Here is a 24247-nt window from a genome sequence, read left to right as displayed (position 1 = left end):
CCTGGTTGTCACACGGTGGTCCTTGTTGTCAAAGTAAGATCCTGGTTGTCAAAGTATGGTCCTGGTTGTCAAAGTCTGGTCCTGGTTGTCACACGCTGGTCCTGGTTGTCAAAGTATGGTCCTGGTTGTCAAAGTACGGTCCTGGTTGTCACAAGGTAGTCCTGATTGTCAAAGTGTAATCCTGGTTGTCAAAGTCTGGTCCTTGTTGTCAAAGTCTGGTCCTTGTTGTCAAAGTATGGTCCTGGTTGTCACACGCTGGTCCTGATTGTCAAAGTCTGGTCCCGGTTGTCACACAGTGGTCCTGGTTGTCAAAGTACGGCCCTGGTTGTCACAAGGTGGTCCTTGTTGTCAAAGTATGGTCCTGGTTGTCACACGCTGGTCCTGGTTGTCAAAGTCTGGTCCCGGTTGTCACACAGTGGTCCTGGTTGTCAAAGTACGGCCCTGGTTGTCACACGGTGGTCCTTGTTGTCAAAGTATGGTCCTGGTTGTCACACGCTGGTCCTGGTTGTCAAAGTCTGGTCCCGGTTGTCACACAGTGGTCCTGGTTGTCAAAGTACGGCCCTGGTTGTCACACGGTGGTCCTTGTTGTCAAAGTATGGTCCTGGTTGTCAAAGTACGGTCCTGGTTGTCACAAGGTAGTCCTGATTGTCAAAGTGTAATCCTGGTTGTCAAAGTCTGGTCCTTGTTGTCAAAGTCTGGTCCTTGTTGTCAAAGTATGGTCCTGGTTGTCACACGCTGGTCCTGGTTGTCAAAGTCTGGCCCCGGTTGTCACACAGTGGTCCTGGTTGTCAAAGTATGGCCCTGGTTGTCACAAGGTGGTCCTGGTCGTCACAAGGTGGTCCTGGTACAGTGGTGTTTGAGTTTGCAGGGCAGCACACCCCGGTTGAGCTGGTAGAAGTCCACCAGCTGAATCAAGTCCAAGAAGCGCGTGTGACCATCGTCCAGACTGTGGACCGAGTCCCCTTCGTCCTGGACCTGCAGTGTGGTACAAGATGGAGATGAGAACCAGCACCAGACCCAGACGGTTGACGTCCACCACGGGACTCATACAGAGGGTCACCTTTACTCCATGTGGCCACCAGAGGGTGCTGTCTCTCACATGGTGCTATGGACATGTAGCCAATAATAAAACTAGTACATTTTATGACTCTTTTAAAAACTTTGCTTTTTGCCCTCAAAGTCCTCCTTTTTCCAGACAATTAGTGCCTGGGCGTGTCAACGTTTACAAAAACAACAACAGAAGTGATTTTGATGAAATAAATCTAGTGACCTGACTTGTTTATCCACACCTTCGATGTATGGATGGATCCACCCTCCTCTTACACAACCTAAAACCCTTGTGTAAATGGTAAATAAAAAGAGAATACAACAAATCATTTTCAACTTATATTCAATTGAATAGTCTGCAAAAACAAGACATTTCATGTTCACACTAAAAAAAAACTTAATTTTTTTGGCGTGTCGTTTCTGGGTGTTGTTGATAAATATATGTGGCTTTTGCGTAGTAGAGTTTTAACTTGCACTTACAGATGTAGCGACCAACTGTAATTACTGACAGTGGTTTTCAGAAGTGTTCCTGAGCCCATGTGGTGATATCCTTTACACACTGATGTGGCTTTTTTTTTGAGGGATCCAAGGTGCGTAATATCATGGCTTTCGTGCAGTGATTTCTCCAGATTCTCTGAACCGTTCGATGATATTACGGAGCGTAGATGGCGAAATCCCTAAATTCCTTGCAATAGCCGCTTGAGAGATGTTGTTCTTAAACAATCTGCTCAGGCATTTGTTGACAAAGTGGTGACCCTCGCCCCGTCCTTGTTTGTGAACGACTGAGCATTTCATGGAAGCTGCTTTTATACCCAATCATGGCACCCACCTGTTCCCAATTAGCCTGTTCACCGGTGGGATGTTCCAAATAAGTCTTTGATGAGCATTCCTCAACTTCCTCACTCTTTTTTGCCACTTGTGCCAGCTTTTTTGAAACACGTCGCAGGCATCGAATTCCAAATGAGCTAATATTGGTTGTCAATATTAGGACCAGTCTGGTCCTGGTTGTCAAAGTCTGGTCCTGGTTGTCAAAATATGGTCCTGGTTGTCACACCCTTGGTCCTGGTTGTCACACGCTGGTCCTGGTTGTCAAAGTCTGGTCCTGGTTGTCAAAGTATGGTCCTGGTTGTCAAAGTATGGTCCTGGTTGTCACACGGTGGTCCTTGTTGTCAAAGTATGGTCCTGGTTGTCAAAGTATGGTCCTGGTTGTCAAAGTATGGTCCTGGTTGTCACACGTTGGTCCTTGTTGTCAAAGTATGGTCCTGGTTGTCACATGCTGGTCCTGGTTGTCAAAGTCTGGTCCTGGTTGTCAAATTGTGTTCCTGGTTGTCAAAGTGTGGTCCTGGTTGTCACATGGTGGTCCTGATTGTCACATGGTGGTGCTGGTTGTCACACGGTGGTCCTGGTTGTCAAAGTATGGTCCTGGTTGTCAAAGAATGGTCCTTGTTGTCAAACTACGGTCCTGGTTGTCAAAGTATGGTCCTGGTTGTCACATGCTGGTCCTGGTTGTCAAAGTCTGGTCCTGGTTGTCAAAGTGTGTTCCTGGTTGTCAAAGTGTGGTCCTGGTTGTCACATGGTGGTCCTGATTGTCACATGGTGGTGCTGGTTGTCACACGGTGGTCCTGGTTGTCAAAGTATGGTCCTGGTTGTCAAAGAATGGTCCTTGTTGTCAAACTACGGTCCTGGTTGTCAAACGCTGGTCCTGGTTGTCAAAGTATGGTCCTGGTTGTCAAAGTATGGTCCTGGTTGTCACACCCTTGGTCCTGGTTGTCACACGCTGGTCCTGGTTGTCAAAGTCTGGTCCTGGTTGTCTAAGTACGGTCCTTGTTGTCAAACTACGGTCCTGGTTGTCAAACGCTGGTCCTGGTTGTCAAAGTATTGTCCTGGTTGTCAAAGTATGGTCCTGGTTGTCACACGCTGGTCCTAGTTGTCAAAGTCTGGTCCTGGTTGTCACACCCTTGGTCCTGGTTGTCACACGCTGGTCCTGGTTGTCAAAGTCTGGTCCTGGTTGTCAAAGTACGGTCCTTGTTGTCAAACTACGGTCCTGGTTGTCAAACGCTGGTCCTGGTTGTCAAAGTATTGTCCTGGTTGTCAAAGTATGGTCCTGGTTGTCACACCCTTGGTCCTGGTTGTCACACGCTGGTCCTAGTTGTCAAAGTCTGGTCCTGGTTGTCAAAGTATGGTCCTGGTTGTCACACCCTTGGTCCTGGTTGTCACACGCTGGTCCTGGTTGTCAAAGTCTGGTCCTGGTTGTCAAAGTACGGTCCTTGTTGTCAAACTACGGTCCTGGTTGTCAAACGCTGGTCCTGGTTGTCAAAGTATTGTCCTGGTTGTCAAAGTATGGTCCTGGTTGTCACACCCTTGGTCCTGGTTGTCACACGCTGGTCCTAGTTGTCAAAGTCTGGTCCTGGTTGTCAAAGTATGGTCCTGGTTGTCACACCCTTGGTCCTGGTTGTCACACGCTGGTCCTGGTTGTCAAAGTCTGGTCCTGGTTGTCAAAGTACGGTCCTTGTTGTCAAACTACGGTCCTGGTTGTCAAACGCTGGTCCTGGTTGTCAAAGTCTGGTCCTGGTTGTCAAAGTATGGTCCTGGTTGTCACACCCTTGGTCCTGGTTGTCACACGCTGGTCCTGGTTGTCAAAGTCTGGTCCTGGTTGTCAAAGTCTGGTCCTGGTTGTCAAAGTATGGTCCTGGTTGTCACACGGTGGTCCTTGTTGTCAAAGTATGGTCCTGGTTGTCAAAGTATGGTCCTGGTTGTCAAAGTATGATCCTGGTTGTCACACCCTGGTCCTGGTTGTCAAAGTATGGTCCTGGTTGTCACACCCTTGGTCCTGGTTGTCAAAGTCTGGTCCTGGTTGTTAAAGTCTGGTCCTGGTTGTCAAAGTCTGGTCCTGGTTGTCAAAGTCTGGTCCTGGTTGTTAAAGTCTGGTCCTGGTTGTCAAAGTATGGTCCTGGTTGTCACACCCTTGGTCCTGGTTGTCAAAGTCTGGTCCTGGTTGTTAAAGTCTGGTCCTGGTTGTCAAAGTCTGGTCCTGGTTGTCAAAGTCTGGTCCTGGTTGTCAAAGTATGGTCCTGGTTGTCAAAGTCTGGTCCTGGTTGTCAAAGTATGGTCCTGGTTGTCACACCCTTGGTCCTGGTTGTCAAAGTATGGTCCTGGTTGTCACACGCTGGTCCTGGTTGTCACACCCTGGTCCTGGTTGTCAAAGTCTGGTCCTGGTTGTCAAAGTCTGGTCCTGGTTGTCAAAGTATGATCCTGGTTGTCACACCCTGGTCCTGGTTGTCAAAGTATGGTCCTGGTTGTCACACCCTTGGTCCTGGTTGTCAAAGTATGATCCTGGTTGTCACACCCTGGTCCTGGTTGTCAAAGTATGATCCTGGTTGTCACACCCTGGTCCTGGTTGTCAAAGTATGGTCCTGGTTGTCACACCCTTGGTCCTGGTTGTCAAAACATGTTCCTGGTTGTCAAAGTATGGTCCTGGTTGTCAAAGTATGGTCCTGGTTGTCAAAGTCTGGTCCTGGTTGTCAAAGTATGGTCCTGGTTGTCAAAGTCTGGTCCTGGTTGTCAAAGTATGGTCCTGGTTGTCACACCCTTGGTCCTGGTTGTCAAAGTATGGTCCTGGTTGTCACACGTTGGTCCTGGTTGTCACACCCTGGTCCTGGTTGTCAAAGTCTGGTCCTGGTTGTCAAAGTCTGGTCCTGGTTGTCAAAGTATGATCCTGGTTGTCACACCCTGGTCCTGGTTGTCAAAGTATGGTCCTGGTTGTCACACCCTTGGTCCTGGTTGTCAAAACATGTTCCTGGTTGTCAAAGTATGGTCCTGGTTGTCAAAGTATGGTCCTGGTTGTCACACGCTGGTCCTGGTTGTCAAATTCCAAATGAGCTAATATTTGCAAAAAAATAACAAAGTTTACCGGTTCTAACATGAAATATCTTGTCGTTGCAGTCTATTCAACTGAATATAAGTTGAAAAGGATTTGTTGTATTCTCTTTTTATTTACCATTTACACAACGTGACAACTTCACGGGTGTTGTGGACATGCCGAGTAGCTCCTTCCTGCTTTAACCTGAATAAATACTTCTACTTTCTCATGTTGTTTCAAGCTATCTTAGCGGTTAGCTTGGTTATTAGCATGCCTGCTCTCGGTGTGTAACATGTTTAGTCTCATCTCCCAGCGTTAACATTACTTGATAATGATACTTTATGGTAATACTTAAGATATTTAAAATTCCGTCGTTTTTGGATGGTAATTAACTAAGGAGGAGTGGCGGCACACAGAGTATGGGGGGCACATAAATAGCTGCTCGTTTGTTAGCCGGGAGACTGAAAACAAATCCGGTGTCAACCAGAGGGGATTAAGATTAAAAGCCACGAATCAGCAACTGCGATAACTCGGGATGTATACTTAGTACCGGTATTTGTTGGTACCTGTTCCTAATTGGGTTGGTACAGAAGGACACATGTTACAGCTATTGGTATTTTTTATTTCTTCATTCAAAGGACCCTAACCCGTAATTACGACAGGCTGTTGAATTCACTTACTTTGTAGGTGCGACGTAAAAATAAAAAAAAAAGACTTGGAATAATGACAAATAAGGAAGCAACACCACAGAAAAGTATCTGTGCTAATACAAAATGGTAATTGTTTACACCAATAAGAGTGCCCATTAAAACTGGTAGAAATATCGATATTGGTATCGGTAAAGTCTTAAGGATATAGATCTGTAGCGATCACATGTACGTTTTCACGAAAGTAGGTCGATACTGATTACTGACCATTTGATTGGCTCAGTCGGGGTTAAGAATCGTCAAATGATGTATTTGCCAACTTGTCAATGGTATAGGGTTGTACAGGTACTAGTATAGTACCGCGGTACTAATGAATAATATTCGGTACTACTTTGAATAAGACCAATGTATGATCCTGTAACTACTTGGTATCGGATCGATACCTAAATGTGTGGTATCGTCCAAAACTAATGTCAAGTATCAAAGAAGAAAAGATCAAGTGATTATTACATTTGAACAGAAGTGTAGATAGAACATGTTAAAACAGAAAACAGCGCGACACCTACCCTTTATATCAGTATTGGTTTATTTATTTATTTATTTATTGCGATCTAATCAAAAAACCAAACCCCAAAACTCAAAATTGCGCTCTAGCGCCCCCTAGGAAGAAAACACAGACAAAACTGCTTGTAACTTCCAGTAGGAATGTCGTAGGGACATGAAACAAAAACCTCTCTGTAGGTCTCACTTAGACCTATATTTCATACACTGACAACCCCGAGCAAAAATCAACAGGAAGTTTGCAATTCCCCCTTCAAAATAAAAGTTGGGTCAAAACAGTCACCTTTTTTCAAACATTATCTCCTCTGAGCGCGTTTGTCGTGTCGGCTTCAAACTAGCACAGGAGAGAGACTGAACCCTTCTGATTAAAAGTTGATGAAAGAGTTTTGATTTCTGCTCCGGTTTGGATTTTATGAGCCGTCAAAGTCGGTCCCGTGCATCGCTGCTTGCAGCTTTAATTAGGTATTATAATTTATTGTATGATCCTGTAACTACTTGGTATCGGATCGATACCTAAATGTGTGGTATCGTCCAAAACTAATGTAAAGTATCAAAGAAGAGACGAATAAGTGATTATTACATTTTAACAGAAGTGTAGATAGAACATGTTAAAACAGAAAACAGTGTGACACCTACCCTTTATATTAGTATTGGTTTATTAGGGACCGAATGTCCCTTTGGGACAGAGGACCCTATTGAATTTCTAGTGTTGTATTCTTTCTTTCTTCATTATTATACCGCCGCCTCTTTGAGCTGTAATTTGACCCCCTTAACATGCTTCAAAACTCACCAAACTGGACACACACATCAGGACTGGCGAACATTGCGATCTAATCAAAAAACCAAACCCCAAAACTCAAAATTGCGCTCTAGCGCCCCCTAGGAAAAAAACACAGACAAAACTGCTCCTAGGAAGAAAACACAGACAAAACTGCTTGTAACTTCCAGTAGGAATGTCGTAGGGACATGAAACAAAAACCTCTCTGTAGGTCTCACTTAGACCTATATTTCATACACTGACAACCCCGAGCAAAAATCAACAGGAAGTTTGCAATTCCCCCTTCAAAATAAAAGTTGGGTCAAAACAGTCACTGAGCGCGTTTGTCGTGTCGGCTTCAAACTAGCACAGGAGAGAGATTGAACCCTTCTGATTAAAAGTTGATGAAAGAGTTTTGATTTCTGCTCCGGTTTGGATTTTATGAGCCGTCAAAGTCGGTCCCGTCCATCGCTGCTTGCAGCTTTAATTAGGTATTATAATTTATTGTATGATCCTGTAACTACTTGGTATCGGATCGATACCTAAATGTGTGGTATCGTCCAAAACTAATGTAAAGTATTAAAGAAGAGAAGAATAAGTGATTATTTCATTTTAACAGAAGTGTAGATAGAACATGTTAAAAACAGAAAACAGCGTGACACCTACCCTTTATATCAGTATTGGTTTATTAGGTATTATATTGTATTGTATGATCCTGTAACTACTTGGTATCGGATCGATACCTAAATGTGTGGTATCGTCCAAAACTAATGTAAAGTATCAAAGAAGAGAAGAATAAGTGATTATTACATTTGAACAGAAGTGTAGATAGAACATGTTAAAACAGAAAACAGCGCGACACCTACCCGTTATATCAGTATTGGTTTATTAGGCATTATATTTTATTGTATGATCCTGTAACTTCTTGGTATCGGATCGATACCTAAATGTGTATCGTCCAAAACTAATGTAAAGTATCAAAGAAGAGAAGAATAAGTGATTATTACATTTGAACAGAAGTGTAGATAGAACATGTTAAAACAGAAAACAGGGCGACACCTACCCTTTATATCAGTATTGGTTTATTAGGCATTATATTTTATTGTATGATCCTGTAACTACTTGGTATCGGATCGATACCTAAATGTGTGGTATCGTCCAAAACTAATGTAAAGTATCAAAGAAGAGAAGAATAAGTGATTATTACATTTGAACAGAAGTGTAGATAGAACATGTTAAAAGAGAAAATAAGCAGATATTAACAGTAAATGAACAAATAGATTAATAATCCATTTTTACAGTTTGTCCCTCATAATGTGTACAAAATAATAGGTGTATAAATGACACAATATGTTACTGCATACGTCTGCAGACTAATTACAAGTCTTTGTTTGTTTAATGCTCCACTGCTCCCAGTCTGTGGAACGTTCTCCCTGACCACCTGAGGTAACCACAGACTGTGGATGCTTTTAAAAAAGGCTTAAAAACCCTTCTTTAAAAAAAAAAAAAAAAAAAAGCCTTTTTTTATGTGTGCATACTAGTTCTAGCTATTAGGCTGTTCTAGTTTTATTTATGTATTTTTTTTATTATCTTTTTTTTTTTTTTTTTTTTTTTTTTTTAATACAGTGTAGCACTTTGAAGTTGTTTGCTCAATGTAAAGTGCTTTTTTACAAATACAATCTATTATTATTATTATTGTTATTATTATTACTACTAAAAGACAAGTTGTCTAGTATGTTCATTATTTTATTTAAGGGCTAAATTACAATAATAAACATATGTTTCATGTACACTAACATTTTTTGTTACAATAAAGACAATAATTAAATTTTTTGGTGGTCCCCTTTATTTAGAAAAGTACCGAACAGTATCAAAATACATTTTGGCATATACTACAATGCTATTAAACTACCTCTGCATTCTTTTGAAAATATGTTTCTCATTAAATCAATATTGTGACAATTGATAGTTTAATTTGCCCATTTTGTTACGACGATTTGGAAAATGTGAGCGATACCAATTTCACTCTCAGCTTCAATTTATTGCCGGAATGAATATTGCAAGACGCTCTAATGACGAGTCATTCACACCGACCTCCGTCTGACCCACGCCCACGAATAAATCCTGACGGACTTGCTAAAGGCCGGCCTTCAGAATAAGAGATAATGACTTTTATTGTGTTTAAGGTGCTCACTCACCGGTAATATTTGGAAGTGTTTGACTTTCTGCATGTGGCACAGCGACAGCACGAAGGTCTTGGGCTTGCTTTGGCTTTCCCTCACAAGAAACAACCTTTAAACAAAACATAAATGATTGAAATCACGTATTTTCATCACCAAAAAATAATATTTTTGAATGATTACAAGCAGACATGTCATTAACTGGGTTATTCACTAAGGAGCACTGCCATCTGGTGGTGTTTTATTGCTACTGCAGTGTTGGAGAAGTGTGCTGTCTACTCTATCCCATCCATCCATTTTTCTACCGTTTATCCCTTTTGGGGTCGCGGGGGGTGCTGGAGCCTATCTCAGATGCATTATAAATTTTTATTAGAGTCTATGTGGTTGTTTAGGGCCACAACCACTAGGGGGCCCCCTGATCTTAGCATACTGTAAGCTCAGGAAATGTCTATTTTTTAATTTTAATTTAAATCCATTTTCTAACGCTTGTCCCTCTCGGGGTCGACATCATAAATGTTGAGATAAAATACATTTTTGCAGTGATTGATATGAGAAACGTGTATGGATGGCTCGGCTAGCTACACACCCAAAATAAAACCATTCACGTTCGCTGGACACAAACGTCACTTTAGGATAGAAGAAAGGTAAGGTAAGAAAAGACAAATATATGTTGACGTTTCACGTTTTCCTTTTACTGTTTCTGAACCGTAGGGTTAGGGGGTTTGGTTTGGGTCAGCACCGCCCTAGTGGCTCCTTGGACCTCTTTTAGAGATGTGTGAAAATGGAAAAAGATGGGGAAAAAAAGCGTATTTTTTGTTTTACTATGGTTTCTGTAGGAGAACACAAACCTTCCTATCCATCCATCCATCCATCTACTTCCGCTTATTCGAGGTTGGGTTGCGGGGGCAGTAGCCCAAGCAGGGAAGTCCAGACTTTCCTCTCCCCAGCCACTTCGTCAAGCCCTTCCTGGGGGATCCCGAGGCGTTCCCAGGCCAGCCGGAAGACATAGTCTTCCCAACGTGTCCTGGGTCTTCCCCGTGGCCTCCTACCGGCCGGACGTGCCCGAAACGCCTCCCTAGGGAGGCGTTCGGGTGGCATCCTGGCCAGATGCCCGAACCACCTCATCTGGCTCCTCTCCATGTGGAGGAGCAGCGGCTTTACTTTGAGCTCCGGATGGCAGAGCTTCTCACCCTATCTCTAAGGGAGAGACCCGCCACCCGGCGGAGGAAACTCATTTGGGCCGCTTGTACCCGTGATCTTGTCCTTTCGGTCATAACCCAAAGCTCATGACCATAGGTGAGGATGGGAACGTAGATCGACCGGTAAATTGAGAGCTTTGCCTTCCGGCTCAGCTCCTTCTTCGCCACAACGGATCGATACAGCGTCCGCATTACTGAAGACGCCGCACCGATCCGCCTGTCGATCTCACCATCCACTCTTCCCTCACTCGTGAACAAGACTCCGAGGTACTTGAACTCCTCCACTTGGGGCAGGGTCTCCTTCCCAACCCGGAGATGGCACTCCACCCTTTTCCGGGCGAGAACCATGGACTCGGAATTGGAGGTGCTGATTCTCATCCCAGTCGCTTCACACTAAGCTGCGAACAGATCCAGGGAAAGCTGAAGATCCTGGCCAGATGAAGCCAACAGGACCACATCATCTGCAAAAAGCAGAGACCTAATCCTGCAGCTACCAAACCGGATCCCCTCAACCAACGCCTTGACTGCGCCTAGAAATTCTGTCCATAAAAGTTCAGAACAGAATGGGTGACAAAGGGCAGCCTTGGCGGAGTCCAACCCTCACTGGAAACGTGTCCGACTTACTGCCGGCAATGCGGACCAAGCTCTGACACTGATCATACAGGGAGCGGACCGCCACAATCAGACAGTCCGATACCCCATACTCTCTGAGCACTCCCCACAGGACTTCCCGAGGGACACGGTCGAATGCCTTCTCCAAGTCCTTCCTAATTGCTAGAAATCCCACTGTTTGTACTAAACATGCTTCAATGATGAGAGTAGTCGTCAAGCACCGTTCTGTCCTACTAATTTCAGCGATCCTTGAACTCACCGTAGTTTGTTTACATGTACAACTTTCTCCCACGCTGCCACAGAAAGACAGTCTCATTTTGTCCGCCAAACATTTTATGCTGTGCGTAAATGCACAGAGGTGAGCTCTGTTGATGTTATTGACTTGTTGGAGTGCTAATCAGTCTGCCGGTTGATAAGACAGTCTGCGATAGCCAATCGGATGACGAGTTGTTGGACAGTAGCCCATCTAGGTAGCCTTATGTTAAACGTGACTGCGATTGGATTTTCCTAAGCGAGTACCCAATCACAAATTTTTAAATTGCGAAAAGCAGGAAGTGGCACTGGGGCCATACCCGTACCCGGCCAGCGGAGAAATCATCGGTTCTCAATTTTTTAACTATATATTTTATTTATTTATTTTTCCACATTTAATATGTTTTTTACAATCATTTAATCTTGACAGTACCACGTGAGATATGTTTTAAAATGCTGATGCGGGTTTATTGATTTTTAAAACCGTTTTTGTTGTGTTTCTGTGTAGTATTTCTCCAGTCATGGGGTGACATAAATGATGGTATTTCGAGGGGTGTTTATTGAAGTCGGACTAGGTAGAACATCACTGAAGGCCTAGGTAGGAAACGCACAACTGGATTTGAGTGGGCCCCAGGCTGAACCGAGGTCAAAAAAGTTAAGAACCCCAAGCGGTAGAAAATGGATGGATTGTTATTATTCTCAAGAGACCTTTGCACGTCTGTTTTAGGTCATGTTGTGATGTCATGCAACAGCGCCCCCTACCCGTCCACAGGACCCTGCTGGGTGATGAGGAGCTGAGCTTCATCCCGGGACATTCGGCCGTAGAACCAAGGCTGCGCTAAATGTAGAGCTGATACACGTAACGAGTCAGTGCTTTCACTTTGGGACGGGTGTTGTTGACATGGAGCAGACAAGAGTGGCACCTAGAGAGCAGACGGAGCTCTGGGACGCAGACGGACTCCCGTGGGCACTCAGACGCTGGCAGCTCTTCCTCTAAAACACAATCGAGACTGGATATCTTGTCACCGCTGACCTTGGGTGTTTCAGGACTCACCCGCCAGGCCAGGCCTTCCTCCACAGCCGCAGACAGGACTTCCGAGGGCTTCTCAATCACACGACTGTGTTGGCCCGAGAAGTCCATGGCCACCAGGGAGTTCTCAGAGATGCTCCTCTGCAGAAGTGACATCTTTAGGAGTGCTGCACTTCTCACAACATGCATCGACAAATACTTCATTAGGATCATAAATGCACAGTAATAATAATAATAATTATTATTATTATTATTATTAATAATAATAATAATTATTAATTATTATTATAAGTAATAATAATAATAATAAGTAATAATAATAATTATTATTATTATTATTATTAAAAAACAATATAAAACATTGCATTCAAAATATATATAAAAACTAAAATATAGATAAGAATATAAACAAAATGATAAATAGCGAGAATAATAGTGTTAATTGTCATGACTTGGTCCTTGGGTTTTGTTTTTCCGGAAGGCAACGGAAAGTTGGCTCGGGCGAGATGGGAATGTAAGTACATCAGAATCAGAATCAGAATCAGCTTTATTGTCATTACGCATGGTAACGAGATTGAGGCCATTCCATACAGTGCGATGTGTGCATGCTAGAAAAACAATGTGCAAATATATAAAAATATAAAAAATGTAGAAGTGCAATGAATATGGTGTGAAATGAATACCGTATTTTCCGCACTATAAGGCGCACCGGATTATTAGCCGCACCTTCAATGAATTACATATTTCATAACTTTGTCCACCAATAAGCCGCCCCGGATTATAAGCCGCGCCTACGCTGCGCTAAAGGGAATGTCAAAAAAACAGTCAGATAGTTCAGTCAAACTTTAATAATATATTGAAAACCAGCGTTCTAACAACTCTGTCCCAAAATGTACGCAAATGTGCAATCACAAACATAGTAAAATTCAAAATGGTGCAGAGCAATAGCAACATAATGTTGCTCGAACGTTAATGTCACAACACACAAAATAAACATAGCGCTCACCTTCTGAAGTTATTCTTCATTCGTAAATCCTTCGAATTCTTCGTCTTCGGTGTCCGAATTGAAAAGTTGCGCAAGCGTGGGATCCAAAATGGCCGGTTCCGTCTCGTCGAAGTCATCGGAGTCAGTGTCGCTGTTGTTGTCCAGTAGTTCCGTGAATCCTGCCTTCCGGAAAGCTCGGACCACAGTTGTGACCGAAATATCTGCCCAGGCATTTACGATCCACTGGCAAATGTTGGCGTATGTCGTCCGGCGCTGTCTGCCTGTCTAAGTGAAGGTGTGTTCGCCTTCGGTCATCCATTGTTCCCACGCCGTTCGCAGTCGTGATTTGAATGCCCTGTTGACACCAATATCCAGCGGTTGGAGTTCTTTGGTTAATCCACCCGGAATGACGGCGAGTGTTGTATTTGTGTGCTTCACTTGTTTTTTGACACCATCTGTGATGCGGGCGCGCATGGAGTCGTATATCAACATGGACGGAGCTGCGTGAAAAAAGCCACCCGGCCTCTTCGCGTAAACTTCCCTTAACCACTCGCTCATCTTTTCTTCATCCATCCATCCCTTCGAGTTAGCTTTTATGATGACGCCGGCTGGAAAGGTCTCTTTTGGCAAGGTCTTCCTTTTGAATATCACCATGGGTGGAAGTTAGCATGGCAAGCTAGAACCACAGTGAAGGATGACTTCTCATTCCCTGTGGTGCGAATATTCACCGTACGTGCTCCCGTTCCACAGTGCGGTTCACAGGAATATCAGTTGCTGTGAAATACGGTAGTAATCCGTGTGCGGATGGAGAGATTGCGTCTTTTTGTGAACCGGATCCTTGTCGCTTAGTAGGAGCCATTTTGTGGTCTTTACAGATGTAAACAGGAAATGAAACGTACGGTGATATCCGCGCGTTTTTTCTTCTTCTTCCGGGGGCGGGTGGTTGCTTACAGTAGAAGAAGAAGCGCTTCCTGTTCTATGGGGGCGGGTGCTTTCCTTGGCGGTTGCTTGCGTAGAAGAAGAAGCGCTTCCTGTTCTACCGGGAAAAAAGATGGCGGCTGTTTACCGAAGTTGCGAGATCGAAACTTTATGAAAATGAATCGTAATAAAGCGCACCGGGTTATAAGGCGCACTGTCAGCTTTTGAGAAAATTTGTGGTTTTTAGGTGCGCCTTATAGTGCGGAAAATACGGTATATACATGAAAAAAACAAAAACAAAAACAGGGTGGTTGGTGGAATGGGTTATTGCACCGAAGAGAAGGCAGTTATGAGGGACAATGGGGCAGTCCGTTCAGGATGGTTATGGCCCTGGGGAAGAAGCTGTTCTTTAGCCTGTTTGTTTTGGTTTTAATGCACCTGTAGCGCTTCCCAGAGGGCAGCAGGTGGAACAGGTCAGAGCCAGGGTGGGTGCTGTCCTTGATGATGGCACTGGCTCTGTTGAGGCAGCGGGAGGTGTAGATGTCCGTCAGAGAGGGGAGAGGGCGGCCGATGATCTTCTGTGCCGTCTTGACCACTCTTTGCAGCCTCTCCCTGTCTGCTGCAGTGCAGCTGCCGTACCATACCGTAATACAGTAGGTCAGCAGGCTCTCGATGGACGAGCGGTAGAAGGTCAGCAGCAGGTCAGGCTTCAGGTTGTACTTCCCGAGGACTCTAAGGAAGTGTAGCCGCTGCTGAGCCTTCTTGATGATTGATGTGGTGTTGACTGTCCAGGAGAAGTCATTAGAGATGTGGACTCCAAGGTACCTGAAGGTGTGGACCCTCTCTACACGCTCGCCGTTGATGTAGAGGGGGGCAGGGTCGGTGCTGCTCCTCCTGAAGTCGACGATGATCTCTCTGGTCTTGCTGGTGTTGAGAGCGAGGTTGTTCTCCGAAGACCAGGCCGTCAGCTTCAGGACCTCCTCTCTGTAGGCAGCCTCGTCACCCCTGGAGATGAGCCCGACCACTGTGGTATCGTCGGCGAACTTGACGGTAAGGTTGTCACTGTGGGCCGGACTGCAGTCATGGGTGTAAAGGCAGTAGAGGAGGGGGCTCAGCACACAGCCCTGTGGGGAGCCGATGCTCAGCGTGCGGGAGGATGAGAGGTGCGGGCCAAGTCTCACATTCTGGGGTCGGTCCGTTAGGAAGTCCCTTATCCAGGCGTTTGTGAGAGGGGGGAGGCCAAGAGTGTCCAGTTTATTGCAGAGTCTGTCCGGGATTATTGTATTGAAGGTAGAGCTATAGTCCACAGAGAGCATCCGGACGTAGCTCTGCTGCTGCTCCAGGTGGTTCAGAGCAGAGTGGAGAGCAACAGCGATGGCGTCCTCTGTGGACCTGTTCGCCCGGTATGCGAACTGGTGGGGGTCGAAGTCTGGAGGGATATGGTCCTTGATGTGCTGGAGAACAAGTCGCTCGAAGCACTTCATGATTACCGGAGTGAGGGCCACTGGTCGGTAATCATTCAGGCTGGTGATGGGAGACTTCTTCTGACTTGAAACTATCAAAAAAGTACAAACGAAAAGCGCGCACAGTGGCGGAGAACAAACTATGAAACCAAAAAGACCATAGCACAAAGGCAGAAACTGTGAACAATGAAACAAAAACTTACTTGGCATGGGACTGTGAACATGGCATTATGCAGAGTGACAATAAAGAGTGTGTCAGGGACATTATGTCGCCAGCAAGATAGTTTTTCCGCACGTTAGTTGGACGAGTTGGACAGTTTGGATGAGGCTTCTTGGGAGGTGCTGCGCGCCATGGAGGCCGAGACGCTGCGCTTTTCCCCCAGGGAGCGCAGGGGGATGATGTGGGGGAATGGAGGCAAGCTGGTGCCGATCGGCGCGTCGCTCCCGTCCCGGAAACGTCGCCAAGAACGAGGAAAGACTTCCGCGAGCCGGCAGGACACGCCGCTCCAACAAGCCCCTCCCCCTCCGGGCGGAAGCAAGCAGCAGCCAGCCCGGCTTCGCCCTGATGACGTCACAGACCAGGATTTTTTTTTCAATGCTTTTTCTTTTGATCACCCGCCTCCAACAAAAGACTCAAAGAACAAGATAAAGCACTACCAAGACATGTTTTTGAAAATTAGATCGTGCCAAACTAAGCCATCCAGATTTCATGCCCCGCCCCCACAACCCCAGGTGGGGGATAAAGAAAAATATTTTGGACAATTTAATGGGGAGGATTCTGCCCCCCTCCTGACCTCCCTCCACCCGGCCCAAAAGACGGTTCCAGACCGCAGGGAGCGCGTCTGGTATCCGCTCCTTGAGGGGGGGGGGCTAGGGCTGGGAACTTTTCAGGTGGGGTGGCTCAGCATCACCATGCCAAGCCACAGCTGCCAGCCCGGCCGCCGCCACCGGTCTTTCGGCCTGCTAAGCCGCAACCTCCGGTTCGGCCACCACCACTGGTCTTTCGGCCGGCCAAGCCACAACGCCTGTCACACTCTGTTTACCTCCGCGCACTTCATGCCATGTCCAAGTAAGTTTTTTCTATTCATGCCACAGTTAGCGACTTTTGTTCATGTGCAAGTATTTGTTTCATTAGTCAAGTTTGTACTTCCGCCTTGTGCGCACCTTTAGTTTTTTCTTTTTTGATAATATTTAATAAATCATGTACTTACATTCCCGTCTCGCCCGAGGCAAATTTCCGTTGCCTTCCGGAAAAACAAAACCCAAGGACCAAGTCATGACATTAATAGCGATAAATGGAATATGCGAGAATAAAAATTAAGAACCTTTGACAAGTTATGAAATATTTAATAGCAATAAATGAAGCAAAGTCACAAAGAAATATATATTAGTATTGTATTGTATTGTAATGATAGTATAATAGTATTGTTTTATATTGTAATAGTATAATGGTATTGTTTTATATTGTAATAATAGTATTGTAATTGTATTGTAATAATAGTATAATAGTATTGTTTTATATTGTAATAATAGTATACTAGTATTGTAATAATAGTATAATAATAGTATAATAGTAGACAGACCACTGAAACATGACCATGGACCACTGAAACATGACCATGGACCACTAAAACAAGACCATGGACCACTAAAACATGACCATGCACCACTGAAACATGACCATGAACCATTGAAACATGACCATGGACCACTGAAACATGACCATGGACCACTGAAATATAAGCATGGACCACTGAAACATGACCATGGACCACTGAAATATAAGCATGGACCACTGAAACATGAGCATGGATCACTTAAACATGACCAGGGACCACTGAAACATGACCAAGGACCACTAAAACATGACCATGGACCACTGAAACATGAGCATGGACCACTGAAACATGAGCATGGACTACTGAAACATGACCATGGGCCACAGAAACATGACCAGGGACCACTGAAACATGACCATGGACCACAGAAACATGACCATGGACTACTGAAACATGACCATGGACCACAGAAACATGACCATGGACTACTGAAACATGACCAGGGACCACTAAAACATGACCATGGACCACAGAAACATGACCATGGACTACTGAAACATGACCAGGGACCACAGAAACATGACCATTGACCACTGAAACATGACCAGGGACCACTAAAACATGACCATGGACCACTGAAACATGACCATGGACCACTAAAACATGACCATGGACCACTGAAACATGATAATGGACCACTGAAACATGACCATGGACCACTGAAACATGACCATGGACCACTAAATCATGACCATGGACCACTGAAACATGACCATGGACCACTGAAACATGACCATGGACCACTGAAACATGACCATGGACCACTAAAACATGACCATGGACCACTGGAACATGACCATGGACCACTGAAACATGACCATGGACCACTGAAGCATGACTATGGACCACTGAAACATGACCATGGACCACTGAAAAATGACCATGGACCACTGAAACATGACCATGGACCAATGAACCATGACCATGGACCAATGAAACATGACCACGGACCACTGAAACATGACCATGGACCACTAAAACATGACCATGGACCACTGAAACATGACCATGGACCACTGAAACATGACCAGGGACCACTGAAACATGACCAGGGACCACTAAAACATGACCATGGACCACTGAAACATGACCATGGACCAATGAAACATGACCATGGACCAATGAAACATGATCACGGACCACTGAAACATGACCATGGACCACTAAAACATGACCATGGACCACTGAAACATGACCATGGACCACTGAAACATGACCAGGGACCACTGAAACATGACCAGGGACCACTGAAACATGACCAGTGACCACTAAAACATGACCATGGACCACTAAAACATGACCAGGGACCACTAAAACATGACCATGAACTACTGAAACATGACCATGGGCCACAGAAACATGACCATGGACCACTGAAACATGACCAGGGACCACTAAAACATGACCATGGACCACTAAAACATGACCAGGGACCACTAAAACATGACCATGGACTATTGAAACATGACCATGGGCCACAGAAACATGACCAGGGACCACTGAAACATGACCATGGACCACTGAAACATGACCAGGGACCACTAAAACATGACCATGGACCACTAAAACATGACCAGGGACCACTAAAACATGACCATGAACTACTGAAACATGACCATGGGCCACAGAAACATGACCAGGGACCACTGAAACATGACCATGGACCACTGAAACATGACCAGGGACCACTAAAACATGACCATGGACCACTAAAACATGACCAGGGACCACTAAAACATGACCATGGACTATTGAAACATGACCATGGGCCACAGAAACATGACCAGGGACCACTGAAACATGACCATGGACCACTGAAACATGACCACGGACCACTAAAACATGACCATGGACCACTAAAACATGACCAGGGACCACTAAAACATGACCATGGACTATTGAAACATGACCATGGGCCACAGAAACATGACCAGGGACCACTGAAACATGACCATGGACCACAGAAACATGACCATGGACTACTGAAACATGACCATGGACCACAGAAACATGACCATGGACCACTGAAACATGACCATGGACCACTAAAACATGACCATGGACCACTGGAACATGACCATGGACCACTGAAACATGACCATGGACCACTGAAGCATGACTATGGACCACTGAAACATGACCATGGACCACTGAAACATGACCATGGACCAATGAACCATGACCATGGACCAATGAAACATGACCATGGACCACTGACACATGACCATGAACCACTGAAACATGACCATGAACCACTGAAACATAACCATGGACCATTGAAACATGACCATGGACCACTGAAACATGACCATGGACCACTAAAACATAACCATGGACCACTGGAACATGACCATGGACCACTGAAACATGACCATGGACCACTGAAACAGGACCAGGGACCACTGAAACATGACCAGGGACCACTAAAACATGACCATGGACCACTAAAACATGACCAGGGACCACTAAAACATGACCATGAACTACTGAAACATGACCATGGGCCACAGAAACATGACCAGGGACCACTGAAACATGACCATGGACCACTGAAACATGACCAGGGACCACTAAAACATGACCATGGACCACTAAAACATGACCAGGGACCACTAAAACATGACCATGGACTATTGAAACATGACCATGGGCCACAGAAACATGACCAGGGACCACTGAAACATGACCATGGACCACAGAAACATGACCATGGACTACTGAAACATGACCATGGACCACAGAAACATGACCATGGACCACTGAAACATGACCAGGGACCACTGAAACATGACCATGGACCACTAAAACATGACCATGGACCACGGAAACATGACCACGGACCACTGAAACATGAGCATGGACCACTGAAACATGACCATGAACCACTGAAACATGACCATGGACCATTGAAACATGACCATGGACCACTGAAACATGACCATGGACCACTAAAACATGACCACGGACCACTGAAACATGAGCATGGAGTAACGACACATGTCATAATTAGTACATTTACACAATAATTACCATTGGAGAAGGTTTTTGTTTGTGGTGTGGCAGCATGAAGTTGTGGTACAGCTGCATGCCGTACTGAAAGAAAACAAGAGTAATTTCAAGTCATTTCTTATTAATCACATGATGAACATGTTGTATGTTTGTTGTGTTGCTGTTTTACATATGCAAATGAGCAGTTGATGGGGCACTGGAAGAAGCAAACAAGACATTATGGAGTTGGTCTTCACCATAAAGCATGATGACCACAAAAAATGACCATGGACCACGGAAACATGACCATGGACCACTGAAACATGACCATGGACCACGGAAACATGACCATGGACTATGGAAACATGACCATGGACCACTGAAACATGACCATGGACCACTGAAACATGACCATGGACCACGGAAACATGACCATGAACCACGGAAACATGACCATAGACTACGGAAACATGACCATGGACCACGGAAACATGACCAGGGACCACTGAACCATGACCATGGACCACGGAAACATGACCAGGGACCACTGAAACATGACCATGGACCACTGAAACATGACCATGGACCACGGAAACATGACCAGGGACCACTGAAACATGAGCATGGACAACTGAAACATGACAATGGACCACTGAAACATGTCCATGGACCACGGAAACATGACCATGGGCTATGGAAACATGACCATGGGCTATGGAAACATGACCATGGACCACTGAAACATGACCATGGACCACTGAAACATGACCATGGACCACGGAAACATGACCATGGACTACGGAAACATGATCATGGACCACAGAAACATGACCAGGGACCACTGAAACATGACCATGGACCACTGAAACATGACCATGGACCACGGAAACATGACCATGGACAACGGAAACATGACCATGGACCACTGAAACATGACCATGGACCACGGACACATGACCATGGACCATGGAAACATGACCATGGAGCACGGAAACATGACCATGGACCACGGAAACATGACCATGGACTATGGAAACATGACCATGGACCACTGAAACATGACCATGGACCACTGAAACATGACCATGGACCACGGAAACATGACCATGAACCACGGAAACATGACCATAGACTACGGAAACATGACCATGGACCACGGAAACATGACCAGGGACCACTGAAACATGACCATGGACCACTGAAACATGACCATGGACCACGGAAACATGACAATGGAACACTGAAACATGACCATGGACCACGGAAACATGACCAGGGACCACTGAAACATGACCATGGACAACTGAAACATGACCATGGACCACTGAAACATGACCAAGGACCACAGAAACATGACCATGGACTATGGAAACATGACCATGGACCACGGAAACATGACCATGGACTATGGAAACATGACCAGGGACCACTGAAACATGACCATGGACCACTGAAACATGACCATGGACCACTGAAACATGACAATGGACCACGGAAACATGACCAGGGACAACTGAAACATGACCATGGACCATGGAAAAATGACCATGGAGCATGGAAACATGACCATGGACCACTGAAACATGACCATGGACCACTGAAACATGACCATGGACCACGGAAACATGACCATGGACCACTGAAACATGACCATGGACCACGGAAACATGACCATGGACTATGGAAACATGACCATGGACCACTGAAACATGATCATGGACCACGGAAACATGACCATGGACTATGGAAACATGACCATGGACCACGGAAACATGACCATGGACTACGGAAACATGACCATGGACCACGGAAACATGACCATGGACCACGGAAACATGACCATGGACCACGGAAACATGACCAGGGACCACTGAAACATGACCATGGACCACTGAAACATGACCATGGACCACGGAAACATGACCAGGGACAACTGAAACATGACCATGGACCACTGAAACATGACCATGGACCACGGAAACATGACCATGGACTATGGAAACATGACCATGGACCACTGAAACATGACCATGGACCACTGAAACATGACCATGGACCACGGGCACATGACCATGGACTACGGAAACATGACCATGGACCATGGAAACATGACCAGGGACCACTGAAACATGATCATGGACCACTGAAACATGACCATGGACCACGGAAACATGACCATGGACTACGGAAACATGACCATGGACCACGGAAACATGACCATGGACTATGGAAACATGACCATGGACCACGGAAACTTGACCATGGACCACTGAAACATGACCATGGACCACTGAAACATGACCATGGACCATGGAAACATGACCATGGAGCACGGAAACATGACCATGGACCACTGAAACATGACCAGGGACCACTGAAACATGACCATGGACCACTGAAACATGACCATGGACCACTGAAACATGACAATGGACCACTGAAACATGACCATGGACCACGGAAACATGACCAGGGACCACTGAAACATGACCATTGACAACTGAAACATGACCATGGACCACTGAAACATGACCAAGGACCACAGAAACATGACCATGGACTATGGAAACATGACCATGGACTATGGAAACATGACCATGGACCACGGAAACATGACCATGGACCACTGAAACATGACCATGGACCACGGAAACATGACCATGGACTACGGAAACATGACCATGGACCACGGAAACATGACCATGGACCACGGAAACATGACCATGGACCACGGAAACATGACCATGGACCACGGAAACATGACCAGGGACAACTGAAACATGACCAGGGACCACGGAAACATGACAATGGAACACTGAAACATGACCATGGACCACGGAAACATGACCAGGGACCACTGAAACATGACCATGGACAACTGAAACATGACCATGGACCACTGAAACATGACCATGGACCACAGAAACATGACCAGGGACCACTGAAACATGACCATGGACCACGGAAACATGACCATGGACCACGGAAACATGACCAGGGACCACTGAAACATGAGCATGGACAACTGAAACATGACAATGGACCACTGAAACATGACCATGGACCACGGAAACATGACCATGGGCTATGGAAACATGACCATGGGCTATGGAAACATGACCATGGACCACTGAAACATGACCATGGACCACGGAAACATGACCATGGACTATGGAAACATGACCATGGACTACGGAAACATGACCATGGACCACGGAAACATGACCAGGGACCACAGAAACATGACCATGGATCACTGAAACATGACCATGGACCACGGAAACATGACCATGGACCACTGAAACATGACCATGGACCACGGACACATGACCATGGACCACGGAAACATGACCAGGACCACGGAAACATGACCATGGACTATGGAAACATGACCAGGGACCACTGAAACATGACCATGGACCACTGAAACATGACCATGGACCACTGAAACATGACAATGGACCACGGAAACATGACCAGGGACAACTGAAACATGACCATGGACCATGGAAACATGACCATGGAGCATGGAAACATGACCATGGACCACGGAAACATGACCAGGGACCACTGAAACATGACCATGGACCACTGAAACATGACCATGGACCACGGAAACATGACCAGGGACAACTGAAACATGACCATGAACCACTGAAACATGACCATGGACCACGGAAGCATGACCATGGACTATGGAAACATGACCATGGACCACTGAAACATGACCATGGACCACTGAAACATGACCATGGACCACGGACACATGACCATGGACTACGGAAACATGACCATGGACCACTGAAACATGACCATGGACCACGGACACATGACCATGGACTACGGAAACATGACCATGGACCACGGAAACATGACCAGGGACAACTGAAACATGACCATGAACCACTGAAACATGACCATGGACCACGGAAGCATGACCATGGACTATGGAAACATGACCATGGACCACTGAAACATGACCATGGACCACTGAAACATGACCATGGACCACGGACACATGACCATGGACTACGGAAACATGACCATGGACCATGGAAACATGACCAGGGACCACTGAAACATGACCATGGACCACTGAAACATGACCATGGACCACGGAAACATGACCA

General features: G+C 45.6%; 1 protein-coding gene across 1 annotated transcript in view; it reads right to left on the bottom strand.

The window, feature by feature from the left end:
• Positions 1 to 828: 828 nt before the first annotated feature.
• LOC133613262 (growth factor receptor-bound protein 14-like) overlaps positions 829 to 24247 on the bottom strand; it is a 60549-nt gene continuing 37130 nt past the window's right edge. The window contains exons 9-14 of the mRNA XM_061970656.1: positions 20160 to 20222; positions 12169 to 12285; positions 12038 to 12107; positions 11877 to 11964; positions 9070 to 9163; positions 829 to 975 (exon numbers count right to left, since the gene is read on the bottom strand). Of these exons, the coding sequence (XP_061826640.1) occupies positions 829 to 975; positions 9070 to 9163; positions 11877 to 11964; positions 12038 to 12107; positions 12169 to 12285; positions 20160 to 20222 (579 nt within the window). The remainder of the gene's footprint in view (positions 976 to 9069; positions 9164 to 11876; positions 11965 to 12037; positions 12108 to 12168; positions 12286 to 20159; positions 20223 to 24247) is intronic.

The sequence above is a fragment of the Nerophis lumbriciformis genome, linkage group LG13, assembly GCF_033978685.3.
Source record: "Nerophis lumbriciformis linkage group LG13, RoL_Nlum_v2.1, whole genome shotgun sequence".
Lineage (NCBI taxonomy): Eukaryota > Metazoa > Chordata > Actinopteri > Syngnathiformes > Syngnathidae > Nerophis > Nerophis lumbriciformis.
This window is presented reverse-complemented; position numbering and strand designations above follow the sequence as displayed.